Below are 20729 nucleotides of genomic sequence, written 5' to 3' on the forward strand. Positions count from 1 at the left end.
AATATCAAATAAAATAAAACGTTTATAAATATTTTAAATCCCAGACTAAACCAAAATTACTTTCATAAGCCAAATGTATTACTTGAAATGGCATCGTTAAAAAATTATGGTATTTATATTTAGATGTTGTATGCGCCACATCTTGCGCAACATCTGCGCAAACCTGACTTCCTACACAGCACAACTAGTTAACTGCACCCCGCTTCCTGTTAGCAGCTCTGGATTTACGTGACTGTCGTTCGGCTTCTCTGCACCTCGACTATGTCGGTAGTGAGTTGATATACGTTTTAAAATAATGGGGAGTCACAACTCCATATCTTAAAGGTAGTCATTAGCTAGCAATAGCGACTTTAAAGTCAGAGCCCGCCCGTTTGTGCTCCTTAAACAAAACGTTAAGCTAAGCTAAATGGATTATTGAGCTGTTTAAGATGTCGTGGTTTAATTATGTCAGTCAAAGCTCAAGTCAACACCAGCCCACTGACAATCAAGGAATTGCAGGCATCCTGTGCAGTTCTCCCAACCCAGTGTTCACGTGCCCTGCAAGTTTCCCTTCTCCCAGCTTGGGTGAATTTCCCCCAGCTCCTCAAGGTGTTGTCAGCCCTCCCAGCCTCGAGAAGCTGTCCTGCGCTTCTCCGAGTGCAGGTCAAGTTAGAGAGCCCGAACCCATCTCCTACGTAACCTTCCAGGAGCAGCGGTGTGTCCTGAGCTGGTTCCAGAGCTGGACTCCCGTTCAGAGGGAGCGGTTTCTCCAGGACCTTCTGGGGAAAGCTGTGCCGGGGAAAGTGTGCACCCTCCTAGACTCACTCAGCACTCTCCAGGTACTTTATGCAAACTTGCAAACACATGGTCTGGAGAGGAGTGCCATTTCTAGTAAATAACTGGCGCTTTCTTCCTCTGTGTAGGTTAAAGACAAACTTCCAAACATCTTTGAATGCCAGCTCCGCCTGTGGACGCAGTGGTTTGAGTCTTGGGGAGAAGAGGAGAGGAATCATTTCCTACACATGCTGGAAGAGCGGGACCCGGATTTTGTTACCCACTTTTACAGGAGTGTAGCGGGTACAGCAGGAAGAGACTGAGCAATGTTTGCATTGTGATAGAAAAGCAAGTAATAAAGGGGTGATGTGTGGTGTGGAAAACACATTCTCTGAGTCTCTTTGTAGAAAATTTAGCCTTCTTGTAGATCGTAGTGTTCGTATACGTTTTGTAAATAAAATTCTGCATGCCTGCTCCGCCGGGTTTTTTTTAAAGTTTTTAATTGATTGACACGAATTTGTAAATAAACAGGTTTAACATCTAGCTGTGGGTTAATATCTAAACAGGCTTAGCTCTTCTGTGAGGCAATTAACACACCTGGAATAACATGGACAAGAAACACTTTTTTTTGATAACGAGAATAAACAAAATATTTTAGTAATGAATTTTATTAATAGGCACCTGCTGAGACACTCAGGGACACCTTACATAGAATCAAATATCAAAATCACAGTATTGATAAAAATAACAGCTGGTAAAAACCATAGAGTTAACAGCATGATTCAAATCAAAGAGAGTAGGCAGACTTAAGGTTGGCTTTAAAGACAGGGAGAGAATGTTGCAAGCATGGTATATTTGTTTTACTGTCTGAAGCATTTAATAGCAACAGTAGCAGAAATATGTGCACTTATTCTTCAGTTATTATTTTATTTCCCATACTCGTAAATGTCACACATTTTGACATTGGTGCGGACAGAACTTCTCGTGACCCTTATTTTATCCAGTCAGTTGCTCCAGGAGTAATTAAAACTACTGGATTTGGAGCGCTGCCATCTTCTACACAGAAATTGACAAATGGATAAATTTTTCCTGTGAAGTGCTGACCTACAAAAGAATACATATGAGTTCTGGACCCTGAATCATAAAACGAGATGGTTCCCTTTTTGTAATCTAGCAGGATACCCAGGGTAACTGGTTGTATCTCAGTAGGAATGGGAACCGTTCTCCTCTGCTCTATAGCTCTGTACTGACCCTGTTTGTCCAGGACTATAGTCCAGTAATCATTGTTTGGACTGAAGGGTATTGATCCCTTTCTTCGAGAAGATTCACTGGTCATCCCAAGGTGGTAACAGGTCTTTCCAGCTACTGAAACCTCCCAGTAATGCTTGCCAGATGAGAAGCCAGTGGCACCTAGGGCCCCCAGAATCACATCAAACCGTCTTGGATTGTTGGGGACGTCTTGTATAAAATCTGCAGTGGACATCTCGGTTTCATCATCAGATAAAACTATTCTTGGGTGCGCTGTGTCTGGATCGAAGGTCATCTTTGCTGTTAAAAGAAACACCATCTGAAATCAGCATGCAGTGAAACAACCCTGATAACACAGATGGCATAATTTAACCTTAATGTGAAAAATGTAAGGGTGTGCTTTAAAGTTATATAGACGTTTTCACACAACAGGCTGTTGTATGCAGCGTGAGTAGTCGTGTATTTTTTTTCATGGCATCTGTGCAGCTTTATTAGCTTTAAACAAAAGTGCAAAGAAAAAGAAAAAAGAAACAAACTTTCGTGTGTGACTCACAGGTATGGATGGTCTTTTCTTCTATATCACCTAGTTCCCTTTGAAGCCCTGAGGGCAGAGTAAGAAGAGAATGTCTGTCAGAGGATTTTGTGTCATAACAGTTTACTCTTTGTATGTTTCTGGGCTAAACTAGAAGTTCTACAATTTCCTGAGGTTTGTTTTTCTCAGCTTGCAGGTCTAACAAGAAGATTAAATTATCCAATTAAGAATCTCACATTCACTACTACCCACTTTCCCATATTATACTGAATCTGCTCATTCTGTGGCTTGAACATACTGTCAATATTATTCTGCAGTTTGTTATTCTCCCTGTTCTGTCTTTGTAACTCCTGCTCCAACTGGTTGAGCTTGGCATCCTTCTGATGTAGCTCCTGCAGCTGGCGGTCTGCATCATCATGGCACTGCTGCAAATCTCTTCGCAAGTCTGTTTGATGAAATACATACTTCAGAACCTCAAGGAGTGCATCTGTACAATATATCCACACAATAATAATGTGGTCACATTGGGAATCTTACCTTCACACTCCTCTGGCGGTTGAGAGCAGCACATCTTCAGCTCTGTGACTTCCTGCTTTAGGTCTGACAGAGGGAGAGAGATTAAACATGAACCAGCTAAATGAGAGTCACATTTGGATAGTTTTGGATGTTTTGAGAAATGCATTTATTTGTCCTTGTTTAATTTTAGATGAAAAGATGTCAGAAAGTAAAGTCTATTTATTAAGCACTTTTCATAGACAGACAGTCGCAACATGCTCCAAAGAAAGTACACTCTCTGTCAGTTCCAAGGTTTGAGGTTTCCAGACATAAAGAAAATCTGGTTCTTATCATACCAGACAGAAATTAAGTAAATACAACCTCAGATGGACAAAAAGTAGTTCAAAAACAAGAAGCAGTGTGTGGAAAATGAACTACACCATTAGTGAACTACACCACTCTTTCAATGATGAGGATGTAACATCCTGGACAGGGAGGAACGGTGATTTGAGCGTGGAGTCAAGGAGGCCATTTAAGTGAAAAGGGAAAATCATCTCTGAATCGAGAAGGGGGCCTAAGGGTACATCTTTTGCCATCTTACAATGCTGTGATTGCAGCCATTCCCCAACTCTCTGTGAATGGGACTCATGGCCATTGGTCAGTGGTCTTTGATCAGTGGTGGTTGATCAATGGTCATGAGAATTTGCATAATTAAGATTAAGGAACTGACCTCCCAGCCCATTGTTCCTCAGTGGGCTGGTTTCAGTCATTATGCAAATGTACTGTTTATAAGATTGGGGAAACCTGCAGTCAGCTGAGACTGAAGAAGTCACTTGGATGAGTGACGAAACGTTTCTCCCACTAAAAAAAAACAAACAAAAAACGCCACATCCAGATGAACAGAATCAACTTTGGGAGAACTACACCCTTATTGCTTCCATAGGAATTAGGAGGGTAAGTGGCAGGGTTGAAAGGCCATTTCCAAAAAAAAAAAAAAAAGTCCCTAATTCTACAGTGAGAGAATCGCGAAAGTGGAAAATATTCAAGACAGTGGCTAGGATATTGCAGAAAATTTATCATGCTATACTCAGAGAAACTGGGGCAAAAAGTGCTACATCTGAGACTCTATAAGCCTCAGTTCACATGTTAAATGTTAAAGTTCATGACAGTAAAACTAGAAAAAGACCGAAAAAGTTGTTTGGAGAAGACTCAAGTGAGAGAGTTTTATTGTGAAATACGGGACAGCCTGATAATCTGTCTAAGGGTCGAGAACAGAGTATCGTTACTGCCGAGCGTAGTAAGAGTTATCAAGGTTAACGTTCATTCACCAGCTATAAAAGCCCCTATTTGTTTACTGCAGCCACAGGACCCGGGCACCTCACAGTCACTGAGTCACTCATAAATGCATCTGTTTTTCCATACAGTGCTTCTGCCTTTTGGTTTAGGTTTTGTTAGGTAAACAATGACGGTGTAATATATCATGTTTTGCAGTTCATCTGTGCTTGTATTTAAGACCCAATACTTTCTTTTTACACTGACTGATTGTATTGCCACTAGCTAGTTAGCTTAACATAAAGACTGCAAAAAAAGGGAAAACAGCTTGCCCGCCTCTATTTCTGCTCAGCAATTTGTCTAATCCATACATGACAAACATCGAGTTAGAAAATAGTCGAGTACATAACAAGTAGAGAAAGCCAGGTTAGCTGTTGCCCATAATTTTCAGTTCCTGTTAGCTAAATGAATGCATTATACTATAAGAGTTAAACAGATGTTTAAATCCAACCCTGATACATGTTTGCGACAAAATATCAAATTAATTTTGTGACTACCTGCAATATAAAATACAAACCTTTGTTTGCAGCTTCAAGTTTTTTATTCTTTGTTTCTTGTGTTTTTAGTTTCTTCTCCACGTCTGACAAAGAAAGTAAAAAAGTACTTTTAAACAGGATTTAAGATCAAGCAGAAATGTGTTGCAGGTCTTCAAAATATTAATGAGATTGACTCTACATGCACTAAATTGTTAAATGACTGACCTTTGATTTTGTCAGATGTCTGCGTTTCAGCCTCTTTCAGTTTCGCCCTCAGATCAGCAATCTCCATCACTAGTGGAAATACAAAAAACTGGAATATTATATCGTACTAAAAGGACATGAACAGCATGACACCAAAAAGCAAATTCAACAATATTCATACCATATTTAAAATTCTCTGCATCTATATGCTCAAGTTGACTTTCAGTGTCATCCAGCTGCCTCTCTTTCAACTTTAGTTTCCTTTGAAGGTCTGAAAATGCGTCGAGATTAATAAACACAACCATTAGCTTAAAATACAGGTTACTTCATGCAAAATATAGATTTCAAAGTTTGTTCTGTACCTGCAAGGCTCTTAGTATGAGCCTCTTTGAGGGCTGCTATGTTATTTTCCAGTGGTTTAATTTGCTCGTGAAGCTCCATAATCTGAGCAGCTAAAACAAAACACAAACATTATGGACTCTGATGCTGTTTGATATTTCATCCTTGTTGCTGACTGAACCAGAGCAAAATACTTACACAGATTAGCAATATTTATATCTTTTCTATCCAGCAGGTCTGTCTTTTGTTGTATCTCATTCCTGATGGCCTCCAGTTGATCTTCCAGATCTACAAAAACAGGCAAAAGTGATGTTTTACGTCCTTAAAATATCTGTAGTATTACTATGATCACATCTGAGGAAAGCCCACTGCATCCCACCTTTAATTTGTGCTTCTTGTGTCTCATTCTTCCTGTTTTGTTGCTTCTTCAGTCTTGCTATTTCATCTTGCTGATTCAAGATCTGAAATGCTATTAAAAAAGAAAATCATCTTCATGCATGATCAGTGCATCCAGGTAAGGAAATCCCCGAAAAATTAAGTCTGTTCATCCGGACGTAGCGTTTTCAGTGGGAGAAATGTTCCGTCACTTGAAAACACTCACTGAAAGCACTACATTCAGATAAACAGACTTTTTGTGATAAACATACATGTGCATACATATTAAAGACAAAGAAGAAGAGAGCGAGGGAAGTATTTTATTCTGACTGTTACTCACTCAGCTTAATATTTTCATTCTGTTCATCTTTAATTCCCTCTATCAAAGAATTGAGCTCTTCTTGACGTGCTGGAGAAAAAAAGATGAGGAATGACTTTTTTTTTCCCACCGAATGCATGTATTTTATTTTTTAAGAAGTCATTGCTTTACACTATGTGCAGGTAAGATATGTCACTCACCTTTAATCTTCTCGTCATCTGTATTATTTTCAGCCACAGTGACCAGTTTCTCGATTTCTGTTTGTAGTGCAATAATCTGCAGAACTGAAAGAAGGTTGGAACACTGATAAGTATTTGTACCTCAGTTAGTAATCTGGATTCTTTCAGCAGGTTGTTTGTACTCACGTCGTTGTGGTTGAGTACTTCTCTCTTTCAGCTCTTTTGTTAGTTTGTCCAGCTCCTCGTTCTTTTCATCTATGGCTTTTTGGAGCTCTGCAGAACAGACAAAACTTTGTTATGAGTAAATGTAAATATTTATTTAGCTAATATTAAAGCTGTACAACAACCCTTTAATGTACACCATGTGAATACTGGACCCCAGTAGCGCTGCTTACTTGACTTGACAATGAAACACACTCACCATCAACCTTGGATTTGGACACAGAGTTGTTCATTTGTGCTTTCAGTTGCTCCACTTGCTGAGTTAATGTAGAAATTTGTAGAGCTGAAAGAATCAGTCAGAATAAACATCAGCGTTCACTGTTCTCATCTAAGACACATGAAAATGTGCACAACATCTGCGAATAGTAAAACATTGAGAATGTGGAGAAAGAAATCATGGCAATATATTTTTTTTGACATATTAAGATATATTCAGATATTTTAATATTCAGATAGTATGATGTCATCATATCACATAGCAACCACCCAGTAAAGGGCTAAAAAGTTCCTTTTCTTATCAATTATGCTCCTATAAAAACATAAATGTATTTTTATTGCACAACATTAACATCTAGTTTAAATTCAAAAAGTCTGATTGACACCATCCTATTGCAAAAACCTAGCAAGTGGCTAAAAATGACATTTTTTGCCTTTATGCACCTACATGCACCTCCTTTTATTTGGATATTATCTTATTATGAGGCAGCTAGTTTTATTTATATTCACAAAGTTGAATTACACATGCCTACCAACCACCTAGGACCTTGTGAGATTACCCCAACCCCCAATGTGATTAAGTATATCAATCAGCCAGCTGCACAAATAGGCCAAACACTACAGTGGCACTACTGTAGCGTGGGCATGCCATGTAGTAGTAATTATAATAAATAATGCAGTACATTTGCAGCTCTTGCTTGACCATGAGTGACTCAGGCGTTCCCCTAATAACTACAAAATTGCATCATCATGAATTAAACCTTTTTTGTTGAAGGTGATAAAAAGTTAAGTAAAATATGATTTACAGCTTCTAAAATCTTCACTTTTAAATCAATATCATAGGGAAAAAAATGAATATATTATGATGAATTTGACAGCTTAGAAAGTTTTTTATTCAGAGATTCAACACTCACCAAGTGAAGTAACAGAGCTCGATTTGGACTGCAGCTCCTTGATTTTGTCATTCAGGTTTTGCTGCAGATCTGCACAGAGACATTTATTATGGGTGCTGATCACAGACAACAGTTTTCTGTATTTAGCAAGAACAGCAAGTCAAAGATTACACTCACCTGTAATTTTCTGCTTATCATCTGAACATCTTTCTGTCTCGTTCAGTTTTTCCTGCAAGTCTAAGAGAAAGGTTACATTACTAAGCAATAGTCTAGGCATTATTTTTTGATACAGGTCAGCATGAAAGCTCATATTGTTATATTTTGTTGGCTTTCAGTGGGTTTTGACTATGAGTTTGTAAAACTATTAATTCCAGGTTTCTCCAATAATTCAGTTCAGTTCACTTTTATTTATACAGTGCCAAATCACAACAACAGTTGCCTCAAGGCGCTGTGCTTTGGTGACAGAGGGAAGGAAAAACTCCCTTTTAACAGGAACAAATCTCTGGCAGAACCAGGGAGGGGCAGCAATCTGCGGAGACCGGCTGAAACTTGCAAGCATCTTAAAATCAACTTAATCCTTCTTGTTGCAGAAACTTAAACATGCCACGGATGAACTTACCGAGGATCACTTCCTGATCACGAGAATGCTCCAACTCTTTAACCTTCAGTTGTTTTCTGAGATCTAACAAAATGTAAAGTTAGCTTCAGGTGAAGAAGGTATCAGAGGTGATACTTGCTTTTAGAGATCAAAAGAAAAATACTTACTAGAAATTGTAGCAGCACTTTCTTTATCCTCAGCTGTCTTAACTTTTTCAAGGTTTTCAAGTTGGCTTTGCAGATCAGTGATGTTCAAAACTGAGGAACAGAGGAAGAAAGAATCAAAGCAGAACTTTTTCCCTTCATCATTTCTGCAGACACTGCAGTCTTTCTTGACTTACTCAGGTTGGCATTTTCCTGGTTCTTCTGTTTCAGCTCATTGACATGTTTCTCCAGCTCTCCCTTCTTGGCTGCAAGCTCATTTGTGATCTCTGAGGTCATTTTAAAGAAGTTAAAACAGGTTTATTGGTCAGACACGAGAGATCATCGTTCACGTTTTGTACTGTGAATTACAAAAGCTACCAAGTTTCTTTATCTCTCACACTTATTTTGTTTTTTCTACAAGGATGGGGAAAACTAAAACTCTCACTTGCCCCACATCTGACTCCTCTGTGCTTCTGCCTGCTCACTTGTATTTGTCACACTCTTATCACTAGAGGAAAAGCACAATGGGAGATACTTACCAGTTAGCTCACTGGTTTGTTGAGATTCGCGGTTTGACAGCAGATTCTGCAGGTGCTTCACCTGACTCTGCAGATTCAGGATTTTCAGTGCTAAAGCACAAAGAAACAAAAAGAGTAGTTTGCTATAAGACATGCTGTGAGAGAATTACTTCATGAGAGGGAAAAAGGCAAAAAGAAAGAAAATTCAACTTGTCAGTGAACCTTTGTGCTCACAGTTACTTCATACTCACTCAGTTTGGTGTTATCTCGATCACTGCTGCCTATTTGAGCCATGAGTGTGTCTATTCTGTTTTGTAGCGCTGCAAAAAACAGTGAATTGTATTAATAACATTTAGTCACCTACTATGACTTTGTGTCACCCTCAATCAGCACCTTAAACCTTAAAGTACCTTTTATCTGGTCACCAGCTGTCCCATTCACATCCTTGTTCTGCAGGTCCCATATCTCATTCTGGAGCTCAATGATTTGTAAAACTGAAACAAACAAACATCTGATGAATGACAGGTAAGGTTTGGTTGTGAAATGTTCCTTTTTGACAAAGTTTATAGTTAGGGCTGGATCAAATGACTCTGAGCAGTTACACTGCAACATGCTGAAGCTGCTAGTGTTTCATCTTCACTAACCCGAATCACCTTTTTGCTCTCTGTGCTTATATCCCACTTTGCATTTAATGATTAGTTATTGTTCTGTCTCCCTCTCCTTATCCTCATCCGGTAATGGCAGATGATTTCCCCTCTGCCTGATTCAGCCAGGGGTTTCTTCCTGTTAAAAGGAAGTTTTTCCTTTCCACCATCACCAAGTGCTGTTTTCTGATTGTTCATATACTGTGCTTACACAGTATTTTGAGACAGATGCGACAGGTGAGCAAATTCTTTATGAAACCATTAAAAAGTATCCCAGTTTTTCAACTGTGATGCTTCTTAAGACACAGCAGTTAACATGTCCAAACCAAGGGACTACATGTATTTTCAGTCAGGATGGGTAAATAATGGCATCGTGTGGGAGCTGAAGAACAATAAATTTATTTTTAAAGCAAAGGTAAGTGCTATATAGCTAGCTTAAACAAAGTACCATGCGTAAATCTTATGTTTTGTTGACCTGGACATTTACAGTGTAGAGCCAGAAAAGTTCTAGTAGTATTAATATGTCATATTATTGTCATAATATAACATTAAAGTTAACAAAGTAGTTTTCCAGTGTCAGGTAAATCATTCCTCTTAAATGACTGCCAATGACAGTCCGGATTTCAGTGGAGAAGCAGGGATTTGTGTGATTTGGACTGTGAGGTGTGGTTAGGAGAGGTGTGCTCACGTTTTGCTGCATTTTGGCTAAGTTAAATTTGAAGATAATCAAAGGATGGCTGGAGGGCAAAGGGCCACTGTACTGTTTTGTCCACCAGGTGGGCATGTCCCAGTAGCTCTGACATCACATGGAAACTATGGTTTGGACCAAATGTTGTCAATTGCCCCCAGAGGCTTAGTGTTGCAATAATAGGCAGCGGGTTGTCAGACTGTTTAAACAGTGTTGATCACAGAGTACAGCAGTGCACTCACCCACTCTCGGGTTGGCAAGCAATTCCTCCATTTCTGCAGTCTTAGTAATCAGTTCATCTTGCTTCTTCTCCAGTTGCATCTGCAGCTCTGTGGGGAATCAGAGAGAAACAGATATATGACTTGAGGTCATATTTGTTTCACATTTTTCCTCCAGGAAGTGTGCTGACTATGACAGCTGATACTCACGTGAGATGATTTCTGGATCTTTTGAGTTTGAGATCTGCTCCTTCAAAGCCCTCACTTCAGCCTTCATGTTGATCACATTCAGGACTAACAGAGACAAACGTGAGCAGATATGACGGCACAGATTAGTTCTGAAATATAATGTGAGGATGTGAGCAAAAAAAAAAAGAGAGACTTTAACTGCACCGCACTCACGCAGAGCAGTTTTGAAGTCTTTTGTCTTGTTCAGTTCTGCAATCTTATCTTCAACTTCAGTCTTCAGCTCTGATTAAAAAAAGAAAAAAAGAAAAAACAGTCATATCAAAAACTCAGGCTCAGAAACTTTCAGGTTGAAGTCAGATTTACAACTTACGGTTTCGTTGTTGCTCGAGTCCAGAGCATTCTTGAGTCTTTAATTGCAGTTTTTTCTCCAACTCTGAATCAAAAGAAACAAACAACTAAAATTGGATCTCTGCACAAAACTCTTTAATATGATGGATATATTCAGAAAAAAACCCCTGATTTGTGTCTTTGTCTTTTTAAAAAAGAGATCTGGAGGACTTACTCAAAACAAATTAAAAGGACTGAAAGCGCCTTTTCCATTAGTCTCTACTGGGATGGGCTCGCCATGACTGCAGGTAATTAAGCTAATGGAAAACTCTGAAAACCGTGGCAAGTTGATCCGAGTAGATACCGGTACTATAAGGGGCTAAAGATTATGTTGTAAATTTTTATCTCAAGATATAAAATGCTATATAATGTGAATGTTAGCTTACCATAAAGATTGGAAAGAAGGGGAAACAGCTAGCCTCCCTAAAGCTAACTACATGATTCCTAAAGACAAATTAACATGTTTTACTTTATTTGTTTAATCTACAGCAAAAGCCTTGCAAAGGAATTACATGTCACACTTATTCTGCTCATGTTCAACAATTACTGTAATCCATATGTGCCAAACAGAGTTGGAAAATAGAAGTAAGCAGATAAATCCAGGCGAGCTGTTGCTCATTAAGAGGATGTGTATTGTTAGCTTAGCCACTGAAGCTAATTTAAGGAAGTCAGACTTGAATTTTGAAATGAAATTATACCAAACTTTTTTTTAGAGAATTTGGCTATATTCCATTCAACACAGTGCAAATGGCTTGTAACTGAAAAACTAAAATGTACAAAAATGGTCCCAGGGCCTCAGAAGGGTTTTAATTGTAGTCTGTGTGCTAAGCTAAGCTAATGAGCTGTTGCATTATACTATAAGAGTTAAATAATAATAATGGATTGGATTTATATAGCGCTTTTCAAGTCACCCAAAGCGCTTTACAATGCCACTATTCATTCACTCACTGGTAGAGGCAAGCTACAGTTGTAGCCACAGCTGCCCTGGGGCAGACTGACAGAAGCGAGGCTGCCATATCGTGCCATCTGCCCCTCTGGCCAACACTAGTAGGCGGTAGGGTAAAGTGTCTTGCCCAAGGACACAACGACCAGGACAGAGAACCCGGAGATCGAACCGGCGACCTTCCGGTTACAGATACGCTTCCCAACCCCATGAGCCACGGTCGCCCAACAAAAATAAAATACAAACCTTTGTTTGCAGCTTCAAGTTTTTTATTCTCAGCTTCTTGTGTTTTTAGTTTCTTCTCCACGTCTGACAAAGAAAGTAAAAAAGTACTTTTAAACAGGATTTAAGATCAAGCAGAAATGTGTTGCAGGTCTTCAAAATATTTATGAGACTGACTCTACATGCACTAAATTGTTAAATGACTGCAAAAATCTCAAACCTTTGATTTTTTTGTCAGATGTCTGCGTCACCGCCTTTTTCAGTTTCACCCTCAGATCAGCAATCTCCATCACTAGTGGAAATACAAAAAACTGGAATATTATATCGTACTAAAAGGACATGAACAGCATGACACCAAAAAGCAAATTCAACAATATTCATACCATATTTAAAATTCTCTGCATCTATATGCTCAAGTTGACTTTCAGTGTCATCCAGCTGCCTCTCTTTCAACTTTAGTCTCCTTTGAAGGTCTGAAAGTGAGTTGAGATTAATAAACACAACCATTAGCTTAATATACAGGTTACTTCATGCAATATACATTTCAAAGTTTCTTCTGTACCTGCAAGGCTCTCAGTATGAGCCTCTTTGAGGGCTGCTATGTTATCTTCCAGTTCTTTAATTTGCACTTCAAGCTCCATAATCTGAGCAGCTAAAACAAAACACAAACGTTATGGACTCGGATGCTGTTTGATATTTCACTCCTTGTTGCTGACTGAACCAGAACTCATGACTGAACTCATACCACTTCTTGTGTTTCTCTGATTTCTCATGGCCTCCAGTTGATTCTCCAGATCTACAAAAATAGGCAAAAGTGATGTTTTATGTCCTTAAATATTTGTAGTATTACTATGATCGCATTTGAGGAGAGCCCACCTTTAATTTTTGCTTCTTGTGCCTGATTCTTCTTTTCTTCTTCCTTCTTCAGTCTTGCTATTTCAGCTTGCTGATTCAAGATCTGAAATGCTACAAAAAAGGTTTATGCATATATAACAAGAAGAGAGTGAGGGAAGTATTTTACTCTGACTGTTACTCACTCAGCTTAATGTTTTCACCCTGTTCATCTTTAACTCCATCAATCAAATAAGTGAGCTTTCCTTGAAGTACTGGGAAAAAAAGATGATTTTTTCAAGAAGAAAAAACAAAACAGAAATGATCCTATTTTTGCTTTACACTTGTTACTTTACGCAGGTAAGATATGTCACTCACCTTTAATCTTCTCCTCATCTCTATCATTTTCCGCCACAGTGTCCAGCTTCTCGATTTCTGTTTGCAGTGCAATAATCTGCAGAACTGAAAGAAGGTTGGAACACTTATAAGTATTTGTACTTGAGTAAGTAATCTGGATTCTTTCAGCAGGTTGTTTGTACTCACGTCTACGTGGTTGAGTGCTTCTCTCTTTCAGCTCTTTTGTTAGTTTGTCCAGCTCCTCGTTCTTTTCATCTATGGCTTTTTGGAGCTCTGCAGATCAGACAAAACTTTGTTTGGGGGGGATTTATGCGTAAATGTAAATATTTATTTAGCTAATATTAAAGCTGTACAACAACCCTTTAATGTACACCATGTGAATACTGGACCCCAGTAGCGCTGCTTACTTGACTTGACAATGAAACACACTCACCATCAACCTTGGATTTGGACACAGAGTTGTTCATTTGTGCTTTCAGTTGCTCCACTTGCTGAGTTAATGTAGAAATTTGTAGAGCTGAAAGAATCAGTCAGAATAAACATCAGCGTTCACTGTTCTCATCTAAGACACATGAAAATGTGCACAACATCTGTGCATGTGCCCAATGTAAGTTGTGTTTTTAGCAAAGGCTCTGATTTTAACAACTATGATCCATATAAGAAATTTTGTGAATACCAGCTAGGACACTTTCTATTTGGACAGGCTGAGCATGGGGCAAATTAGCTGGATCACCTGCTGAGGCATGTGTGTGTCCAGAGGTGGCCTATCAGCTGTCTAAACACCTATTAAAAGGAAGCTAGCTGGATACTGGAGGAGAGAGGCCCCAGATATAAGGAGGAACGCGCAAAGGCCAGGAGAAAAAGAGGGACCCGCTGGTTGATCGTGGGGGTGCGGTGCCTCATCTGGAGACGGACCAGTCAGCATGACATGGCAACCCAGTCTCGACAGCAGGAACGGCGACAGTAGGAGACAACGTGTGTGATTAGTAGCAGGGGAGAGGTATACCTCTGCCTACATTTGTGAGTAGTGTCTCCACTGTCATTCACTGGGTGCAGCCGTGTTGGCAGAGGGTTGCCATGGCTATAAGCCAGGGCCGCTTCCGGGACGATGGTTCTAGCACCTATTTGTTTATTTACAGGGCGATGACGCAAGTGGAGCCGCGGTGGTATCGAGCGACGGACGCCAGTGTGTGATGGGCCCAGTGAGAGGACGAGAGGGGGATAGACCCATATGGAAAAGATATGTATAAATCTTATAAAGTTTGCATCTGTCTTGTGTGAAACTTGTATGAAAAGCATACAAGAGTAAAAACAGATGTAAGATCCCTTGAAAAATTATATAAATGAAACTTGTATGTTTTGGATACTTACTAAAACAATATATGAAAGTGGCCACTTTCATGAGTAAATCTTATAAGCCTTATATGATTCACTATATGAAGTAGGCCACATCTTATGCAAGTCTTTTATAAGTTTTTACTATTTCTTTTCCATATGGGGAGGCTCCTCCCCGTCAGCCTGGGACGAGGCTGGCGTGGACCCCCCTCCGCAAAGGGAATTTCTGTCCAGCTCATGAACACCTAACAAACATTCATCCTGGACTGTGGACAGTTACATCAGGGAACCGGATGGGATTTTAGTGCATGCAGAGAATTATATTTTTAGCAGTTTTTGAAGTGGGTTTTTTTTTATTCCTGGGGGATTTTAGTATATTAATAACATTTTATTGTATACTTTTTTCTTATTAGTATTTGGGTTGTTTTATTCCTACTGTCCGTCTCGGGAATAAACTGTTTCTGATCAGGCCTGCTTCATCATTGTGCCCGGGGTTTCTGATTCGCTCCCCCCCCCCCTGTATTTAAAAGAACCATCCTCTTTAGTATGACATTCTTGCTCACCGGCTTTAGTGTCTACATTACATCTCTCTCAGGTTGGCTTCACCACAAACTCATTAACTGTGAGGAAGTATAATAAAACACTGAGAGTGTGATGAAACAAGTCAGGGAGACAGTTTATATTAGTGACACATTATTAAAACCTTTTTTTTTTAATATATTAAAATGCTCTGTCTGTCTGTGTGTTTGTTTCTTTGACTGCAAACTAGACCATCTGGAACTAAGCATTAAAAATTAGCATACAAAATACATCTCAAGCTCCTGAAGGTTCTAACTTATCAGATATTTTGGCCTCATCATATTGCCAATCAACCACCTAGCAAAGGACTTATGTGTCCCTTTCTTTGCAATTATGCACCTGTAAGACCACATAAAAGCATTTTTATTACACAACATTAAAATCTGCAAACAACCCTGCAATGGGCTAAAATGACCTGTTTTTAGGTTTTATGCAGCTTTAACACCTTGTGAAAACATCCTTATTTCCATTCCAGAATAATAGCATGTCTCTATAATAATTGCACAAATGCCGTCATATCAATCATTAACATCTATATATGTTTTTAAAGAAAACATTCAAATTATTTGGATTTCCATATGTATTATATTTCTTCCATTTCCCACCCCAATATCACGTTTTCCATTTGCATTTGTTTCACCTGCCTCTTTCTGTGTATGTCACCCGTACGTCACTCAGAGGTCATGAAAATTTGTTCAAGTCACCACTACACGAGGAATGAATAATTAGAAATAAAATCCTTAAAAATCAGCATGAGCAGACAATGGTAATGCTGAAGACATTTGACCATGAGGACTGCAGGAACCATAGCACCATTACTGCTAAATATTATGAAAAACTACATTTTTAGTTTAAAATGTTTTGTGGCTGTTGTTAATCATTCCTGCTGTAGTGTACATTGTATATTACAATTTGGATCTTACATTTTTTTGACCAAAGATATCAATACATTTGCTATACTCCTTAAGTCTCTCTTTTAAAGCTACAGTTTTCACGTGTACGTTTTTGTGATAGTCAGGGGCCATGCCAATATTACAGTAGTCCACGTAAATGTCAAACCCAAGCTTTACAGGTCAGGTTTTGTTTGTTTTTAAAACTGAACGTACTATGTACACCGAATAATCATCCAACTCATCATCTCAAAACAATGTAAGAGCTTACTTTTTTACTTAATAATTTAGGGCAACTTATTCATTGACTATGTTGTCTCCAAAGAATACAAATATCATTTTTAATGGTATATTATGTTTATATATTTTTTGCTCTTTGTAAGAATTTTTTAGAAACCAAATATGACTATATAGTCACATAACAAAAATGTTAAGAATGATGAGAAACTAACCACACATCTCTGTGCCATACATGAGCAAAGCAAAAAGCACGTTAGCATTATTTAGCCACAGAGCTGAATTAGGCATGCCTGCCAACCACCAAGCATTAAAAGAGAAAACTTTGCTCAATATGATTATATCTGTTGGCCAAGTGCACAAACATGGCAAACATTAATATAGCACTATCATTGTGTACTATTAGGCATGCACCACTAATGATGATACACAATGCAGTAAATATCTTGGTGTTATTCTTATGGTCTTTCAGGGTTTTTAATCAGTAAATATACCTACATGTATCATGATGTATTATTTATTATTGTCCTGTAATGTATCAAAGGTTGCAACACTGTGAGCTTCTTAACGGCTTCTAATATCTTCCCTTTTAAAATAATTTCACCAAGATCAGAAATAAATTGGTTAAATATGATCAACTGGATGGTGGAAGATGGAGCATATTAATACAGTACAGCTAACAGATTCAACACTCACCAAGTGAAGTAACAGAGCTCGATTTGGACTGCAGCTCCTTGATTTTGTCATTCAGGTTTTGCTGCAGATCTGCACAGAGACATTTATTATGGGTGCTGATCACAGACAACAGTTTTCTATATTGAGAAAGAACAGCAAGTCAAAGATTACACTCACCTGTAATTGTCTGCTCATAATCTGAACAGCTTTCTGTCTCGTTCAGTTTTTCCTGCAAGTCTAAGAGAAAGGTTACATTACTAAGCAATAGTCTAGGCATTATTTTTTGATACAGGTCAGCATGAAAGCTCATATTGTTATATTTTGTTGGCTTTCAGTGGGTTTTGACTATGAGTTTGTAAAACTATTAATTCCAGGTTTCTCCAATAATTCAGTTCAGTTCACTTTTATTTATACAGTGCCAAATCACAACAACAGTTGCCTCAAGGCGCTGTGCTTTGGTGACAGAGGGAAGGAAAAACTCCCTTTTAACAGGAACAAATCTCTGGCAGAACCAGGGAGGGGCAGCAATCTGCGGAGACCGGCCGAAACTTGCAAGCATCTTAAAATCAACTTAATCCTTCTTGTTGCAGAAACTTAAACATGCCACGGATGAACTTACCGAGGATCACTTCCTGATCACGAGAATGCTCCAACTCTTTAACCTTCAGTTGTTTTCTGAGATCTAACAAAATGTAAAGTTAGCTTCAGGTGAAGAAGGTATCAGAGGTGATACTTGCTTTTAGAGATCAAAAGAAAAATACTTACTAGAAATTGTAGCAGCACTTTCTTTATCCTCAGCTGTCTTAACTTTTTCAAGGTTTTCAAGTTGGCTTTGCAGATCAGTGATGTTCAAAACTGAGGAACAGAGGAAGAAAGAATCAAAGCAGAACTTTTTCCCTTCATCATTTCTGCAGACACTGCAGTCTTTCTTGACTTACTCAGGTTGGCATTTTCCTGGTTCTTCTGTTTCAGCTCATTGACATGTTTCTCCAGCTCTCCCTTCTTGGCTGCAAGCTCATTTGTGATCTCTGAGGTCATTTTAAAGAAGTTAAAACAGGTTTATTGGTCAGACACGAGAGATCATCGTTCACGTTTTGTACTGTGAATTACAAAAGCTACCAAGTTTCTTTATCTCTCACACTTATTTTGTTTTTTCTACAAGGATGGGGAAAACTAAAACTCTCACTTGCCCCACATCTGACTCCTCTGTGCTTCTGCCTGCTCACTTGTATTTGTCACACTCTTATCACTAGAGGAAAAGCACAATGGGAGATACTTACCAGTTAGCTCACTGGTTTGTTGAGATTCGCGGTTTGACAGCAGATTCTGCAGGTGCTTCACCTGACTCTGCAGATTCAGGATTTTCAGTGCTAAAGCACAAAGAAACAAAAAGAGTAGTTTGCTATAAGACATGCTGTGAGAGAATTACTTCATGAGAGGGAAAAAGGCAAAAAGAAAGAAAATTCAACTTGTCAGTGAACCTTTGTGCTCACAGTTACTTCATACTCACTCAGTTTGGTGTTATCTCGATCACTGCTGCCTATTTGAGCCATGAGTGTGTCTATTCTGTTTTGTAGCGCTGCAAAAAACAGTGAATTGTATTAATAACATTTAGTCACCTACTATGACTTTGTGTCACCCTCAATCAGCACCTTAAACCTTAAAGTACCTTTTATCTGGTCACCAGCTGTCCCATTCACATCCTTGTTCTGCAGGTCCCATATCTCATTCTGGAGCTCAATGATTTGTAAAACTGAAACAAACAAACATCTGATGAATGACAGGTAAGGTTTGGTTGTGAAATGTTCCTTTTTGACAAAGTTTATAGTTAGGGCTGGATCAAATGACTCTGAGCAGTTACACTGCAACATGCTGAAGCTGCTAGTGTTTCATCTTCACTAACCCGAATCACCTTTTTGCTCTCTGTGCTTATATCCCACTTTGCATTTAATGATTAGTTATTGTTCTGTCTCCCTCTCCTTATCCTCATCCGGTAATGGCAGATGATTTCCCCTCTGCCTGATTCAGCCAGGGGTTTCTTCCTGTTAAAAGGAAGTTTTTCCTTTCCACCATCACCAAGTGCTGTTTTCTGATTGTTCATATACTGTGCTTACACAGTATTTTGAGACAGATGCGACAGGTGAGCAAATTCTTTATGAAACCATTAAAAAGTATCCCAGTTTTTCAACTGTGATGCTTCTTAAGACACAGCAGTTAACATGTCCAAACCAAGGGACTACATGTATTTTCAGTCAGGATGGGTAAATAATGGCATCGTGTGGGAGCTGAAGAACAATAAATTTATTTTTAAAGCAAAGGTAAGTGCTATATAGCTAGCTTAAACAAAGTACCATGCGTAAATCTTATGTTTTGTTGACCTGGACATTTACAGTGTAGAGCCAGAAAAGTTCTAGTAGTATTAATATGTCATATTATTGTCATAATATAACATTAAAGTTAACAAAGTAGTTTTCCAGTGTCAGGTAAATCATTCCTCTTAAATGACTGCCAATGACAGTCCGGATTTCAGTGGAGAAGCAGGGATTTGTGTGATTTGGACTGTGAGGTGTGGTTAGGAGAGGTGTGCTCACGTTTTGCTGCATTTTGGCTAAGTTAAATTTGAAGATAATCAAAGGATGGCTGGAGGGCAAAGGGCCACTGTACTGTTTTGTCCACCAGGTGGGCATGTCCCAGTAGCTCTGACATCACATGGAAACTATGGTTTGGACCAAATGTTGTCAATTGCCCCCAGAGGCTTAGTGTTGCAATAATAGGCAGCGGGTTGTCAGACTGTTTAAACAGTGTTGATCACAGAGTACAGCAGTGCACTCACCCACTCTCGGGTTGGCAAGCAATTCCTCCATTTCTGCAGTCTTAGTAATCAGTTCATCTTGCTTCTTCTCCAGTTGCATCTGCAGCTCTGTGGGGAATCAGAGAGAAACAGATATATGACTTGAGGTCATATTTGTTTCACATTTTTCCTCCAGGAAGTGTGCTGACTATGACAGCTGATACTCACGTGAGATGATTTCTGGATCTTTTGAGTTTGAGATCTGCTCCTTCAAAGCCCTCACTTCAGCCTTCATGTTGATCACATTCAGGACTAACAGAGACAAACGTGAGCAGATATGACGGCACAGATTAGTTCTGAAATATAATGTGAGGATGTGAGCAAAAAAAAAAAGAGAGACTTTAACTGCACCGCACTCACGCAGAGCAGTTTTGAAGTCTTTTGTCTTGTTCAGTTCTGCAATCTTATCTTCAACTTCAGTCTTCAGCTCTGATTAAAAAAAGAAAAAAAGAAAAAACAGTCATATCAAAAACTCAGGCTCAGAAACTTTCAGGTTGAAGTCAGATTTACAACTTACGGTTTCGTTGTTGCTCGAGTCCAGAGCATTCTTGAGTCTTTAATTGCAGTTTTTTCTCCAACTCTGAATCAAAAGAAACAAACAACTAAAATTGGATCTCTGCACAAAACTCTTTAATATGATGGATATATTCAGAAAAAAACCCCTGATTTGTGTCTTTGTCTTTTTAAAAAAGAGATCTGGAGGACTTACTCAAAACAAATTAAAAGGACTGAAAGCGCCTTTTCCATTAGTCTCTACTGGGATGGGCTCGCCATGACTGCAGGTAATTAAGCTAATGGAAAACTCTGAAAACCGTGGCAAGTTGATCCGAGTAGATACCGG

General features: G+C 38.9%; 2 protein-coding genes across 2 annotated transcripts in view; one reads left to right on the forward strand and one right to left on the reverse strand.

Moving 5' to 3' along the window:
• The first annotated feature begins 172 nt into the window (after positions 1-172).
• Positions 173-1227, forward strand: lg18h14orf119 (linkage group 18 C14orf119 homolog). Its single transcript, XM_004565355.6, has 2 exons — positions 173-818; positions 903-1227. The coding sequence occupies exons 1-2, from the start codon at positions 429-431 to the stop codon at positions 1074-1076; spliced, it is 564 nt and encodes a 187-aa protein (XP_004565412.1). The 5' UTR covers positions 173-428; the 3' UTR covers positions 1077-1227.
• Positions 1228-1403: 176 nt separating this feature from the next.
• The window catches only part of si:ch211-14a17.10 (uncharacterized), a 34287-nt gene continuing 14961 nt past the window's right edge, over positions 1404-20729 (reverse strand). Inside the window, exons 51-98 of the mRNA XM_024805942.2 lie at positions 20406-20468; positions 20249-20317; positions 20057-20140; positions 19871-19957; positions 18707-18790; positions 18548-18616; positions 18318-18407; positions 17976-18065; positions 17803-17892; positions 17657-17719; positions 17215-17274; positions 17059-17127; positions 13755-13838; positions 13508-13594; positions 13343-13426; positions 13171-13239; positions 13010-13099; positions 12879-12929; positions 12696-12785; positions 12517-12606; positions 12354-12425; positions 12158-12220; positions 10952-11014; positions 10795-10863; positions 10603-10686; positions 10417-10503; positions 9253-9336; positions 9094-9162; positions 8864-8953; positions 8522-8611; positions 8349-8438; positions 8203-8265; positions 7761-7820; positions 7605-7673; positions 6674-6757; positions 6439-6525; positions 6274-6357; positions 6095-6163; positions 5759-5848; positions 5578-5667; positions 5403-5492; positions 5222-5311; positions 5062-5130; positions 4878-4940; positions 3071-3133; positions 2832-2978; positions 2555-2602; positions 1404-2301 (exon numbers count right to left, since the gene is read on the reverse strand). Of these exons, the coding sequence (XP_024661710.2) occupies positions 1745-2301; positions 2555-2602; positions 2832-2978; positions 3071-3133; positions 4878-4940; positions 5062-5130; positions 5222-5311; positions 5403-5492; positions 5578-5667; positions 5759-5848; positions 6095-6163; positions 6274-6357; positions 6439-6525; positions 6674-6757; positions 7605-7673; positions 7761-7820; positions 8203-8265; positions 8349-8438; positions 8522-8611; positions 8864-8953; positions 9094-9162; positions 9253-9336; positions 10417-10503; positions 10603-10686; positions 10795-10863; positions 10952-11014; positions 12158-12220; positions 12354-12425; positions 12517-12606; positions 12696-12785; positions 12879-12929; positions 13010-13099; positions 13171-13239; positions 13343-13426; positions 13508-13594; positions 13755-13838; positions 17059-17127; positions 17215-17274; positions 17657-17719; positions 17803-17892; positions 17976-18065; positions 18318-18407; positions 18548-18616; positions 18707-18790; positions 19871-19957; positions 20057-20140; positions 20249-20317; positions 20406-20468 (4247 nt within the window). The 3' untranslated portion in view covers positions 1404-1744. The remainder of the gene's footprint in view (positions 2302-2554; positions 2603-2831; positions 2979-3070; positions 3134-4877; positions 4941-5061; positions 5131-5221; positions 5312-5402; positions 5493-5577; positions 5668-5758; positions 5849-6094; positions 6164-6273; positions 6358-6438; positions 6526-6673; positions 6758-7604; positions 7674-7760; positions 7821-8202; positions 8266-8348; positions 8439-8521; positions 8612-8863; positions 8954-9093; positions 9163-9252; positions 9337-10416; positions 10504-10602; positions 10687-10794; positions 10864-10951; positions 11015-12157; positions 12221-12353; positions 12426-12516; positions 12607-12695; positions 12786-12878; positions 12930-13009; positions 13100-13170; positions 13240-13342; positions 13427-13507; positions 13595-13754; positions 13839-17058; positions 17128-17214; positions 17275-17656; positions 17720-17802; positions 17893-17975; positions 18066-18317; positions 18408-18547; positions 18617-18706; positions 18791-19870; positions 19958-20056; positions 20141-20248; positions 20318-20405; positions 20469-20729) is intronic.

The sequence above is a fragment of the Maylandia zebra genome, linkage group LG18 (assembly GCF_041146795.1).
Source record: "Maylandia zebra isolate NMK-2024a linkage group LG18, Mzebra_GT3a, whole genome shotgun sequence".
NCBI classification, from domain to species: domain Eukaryota; kingdom Metazoa; phylum Chordata; class Actinopteri; order Cichliformes; family Cichlidae; genus Maylandia; species Maylandia zebra.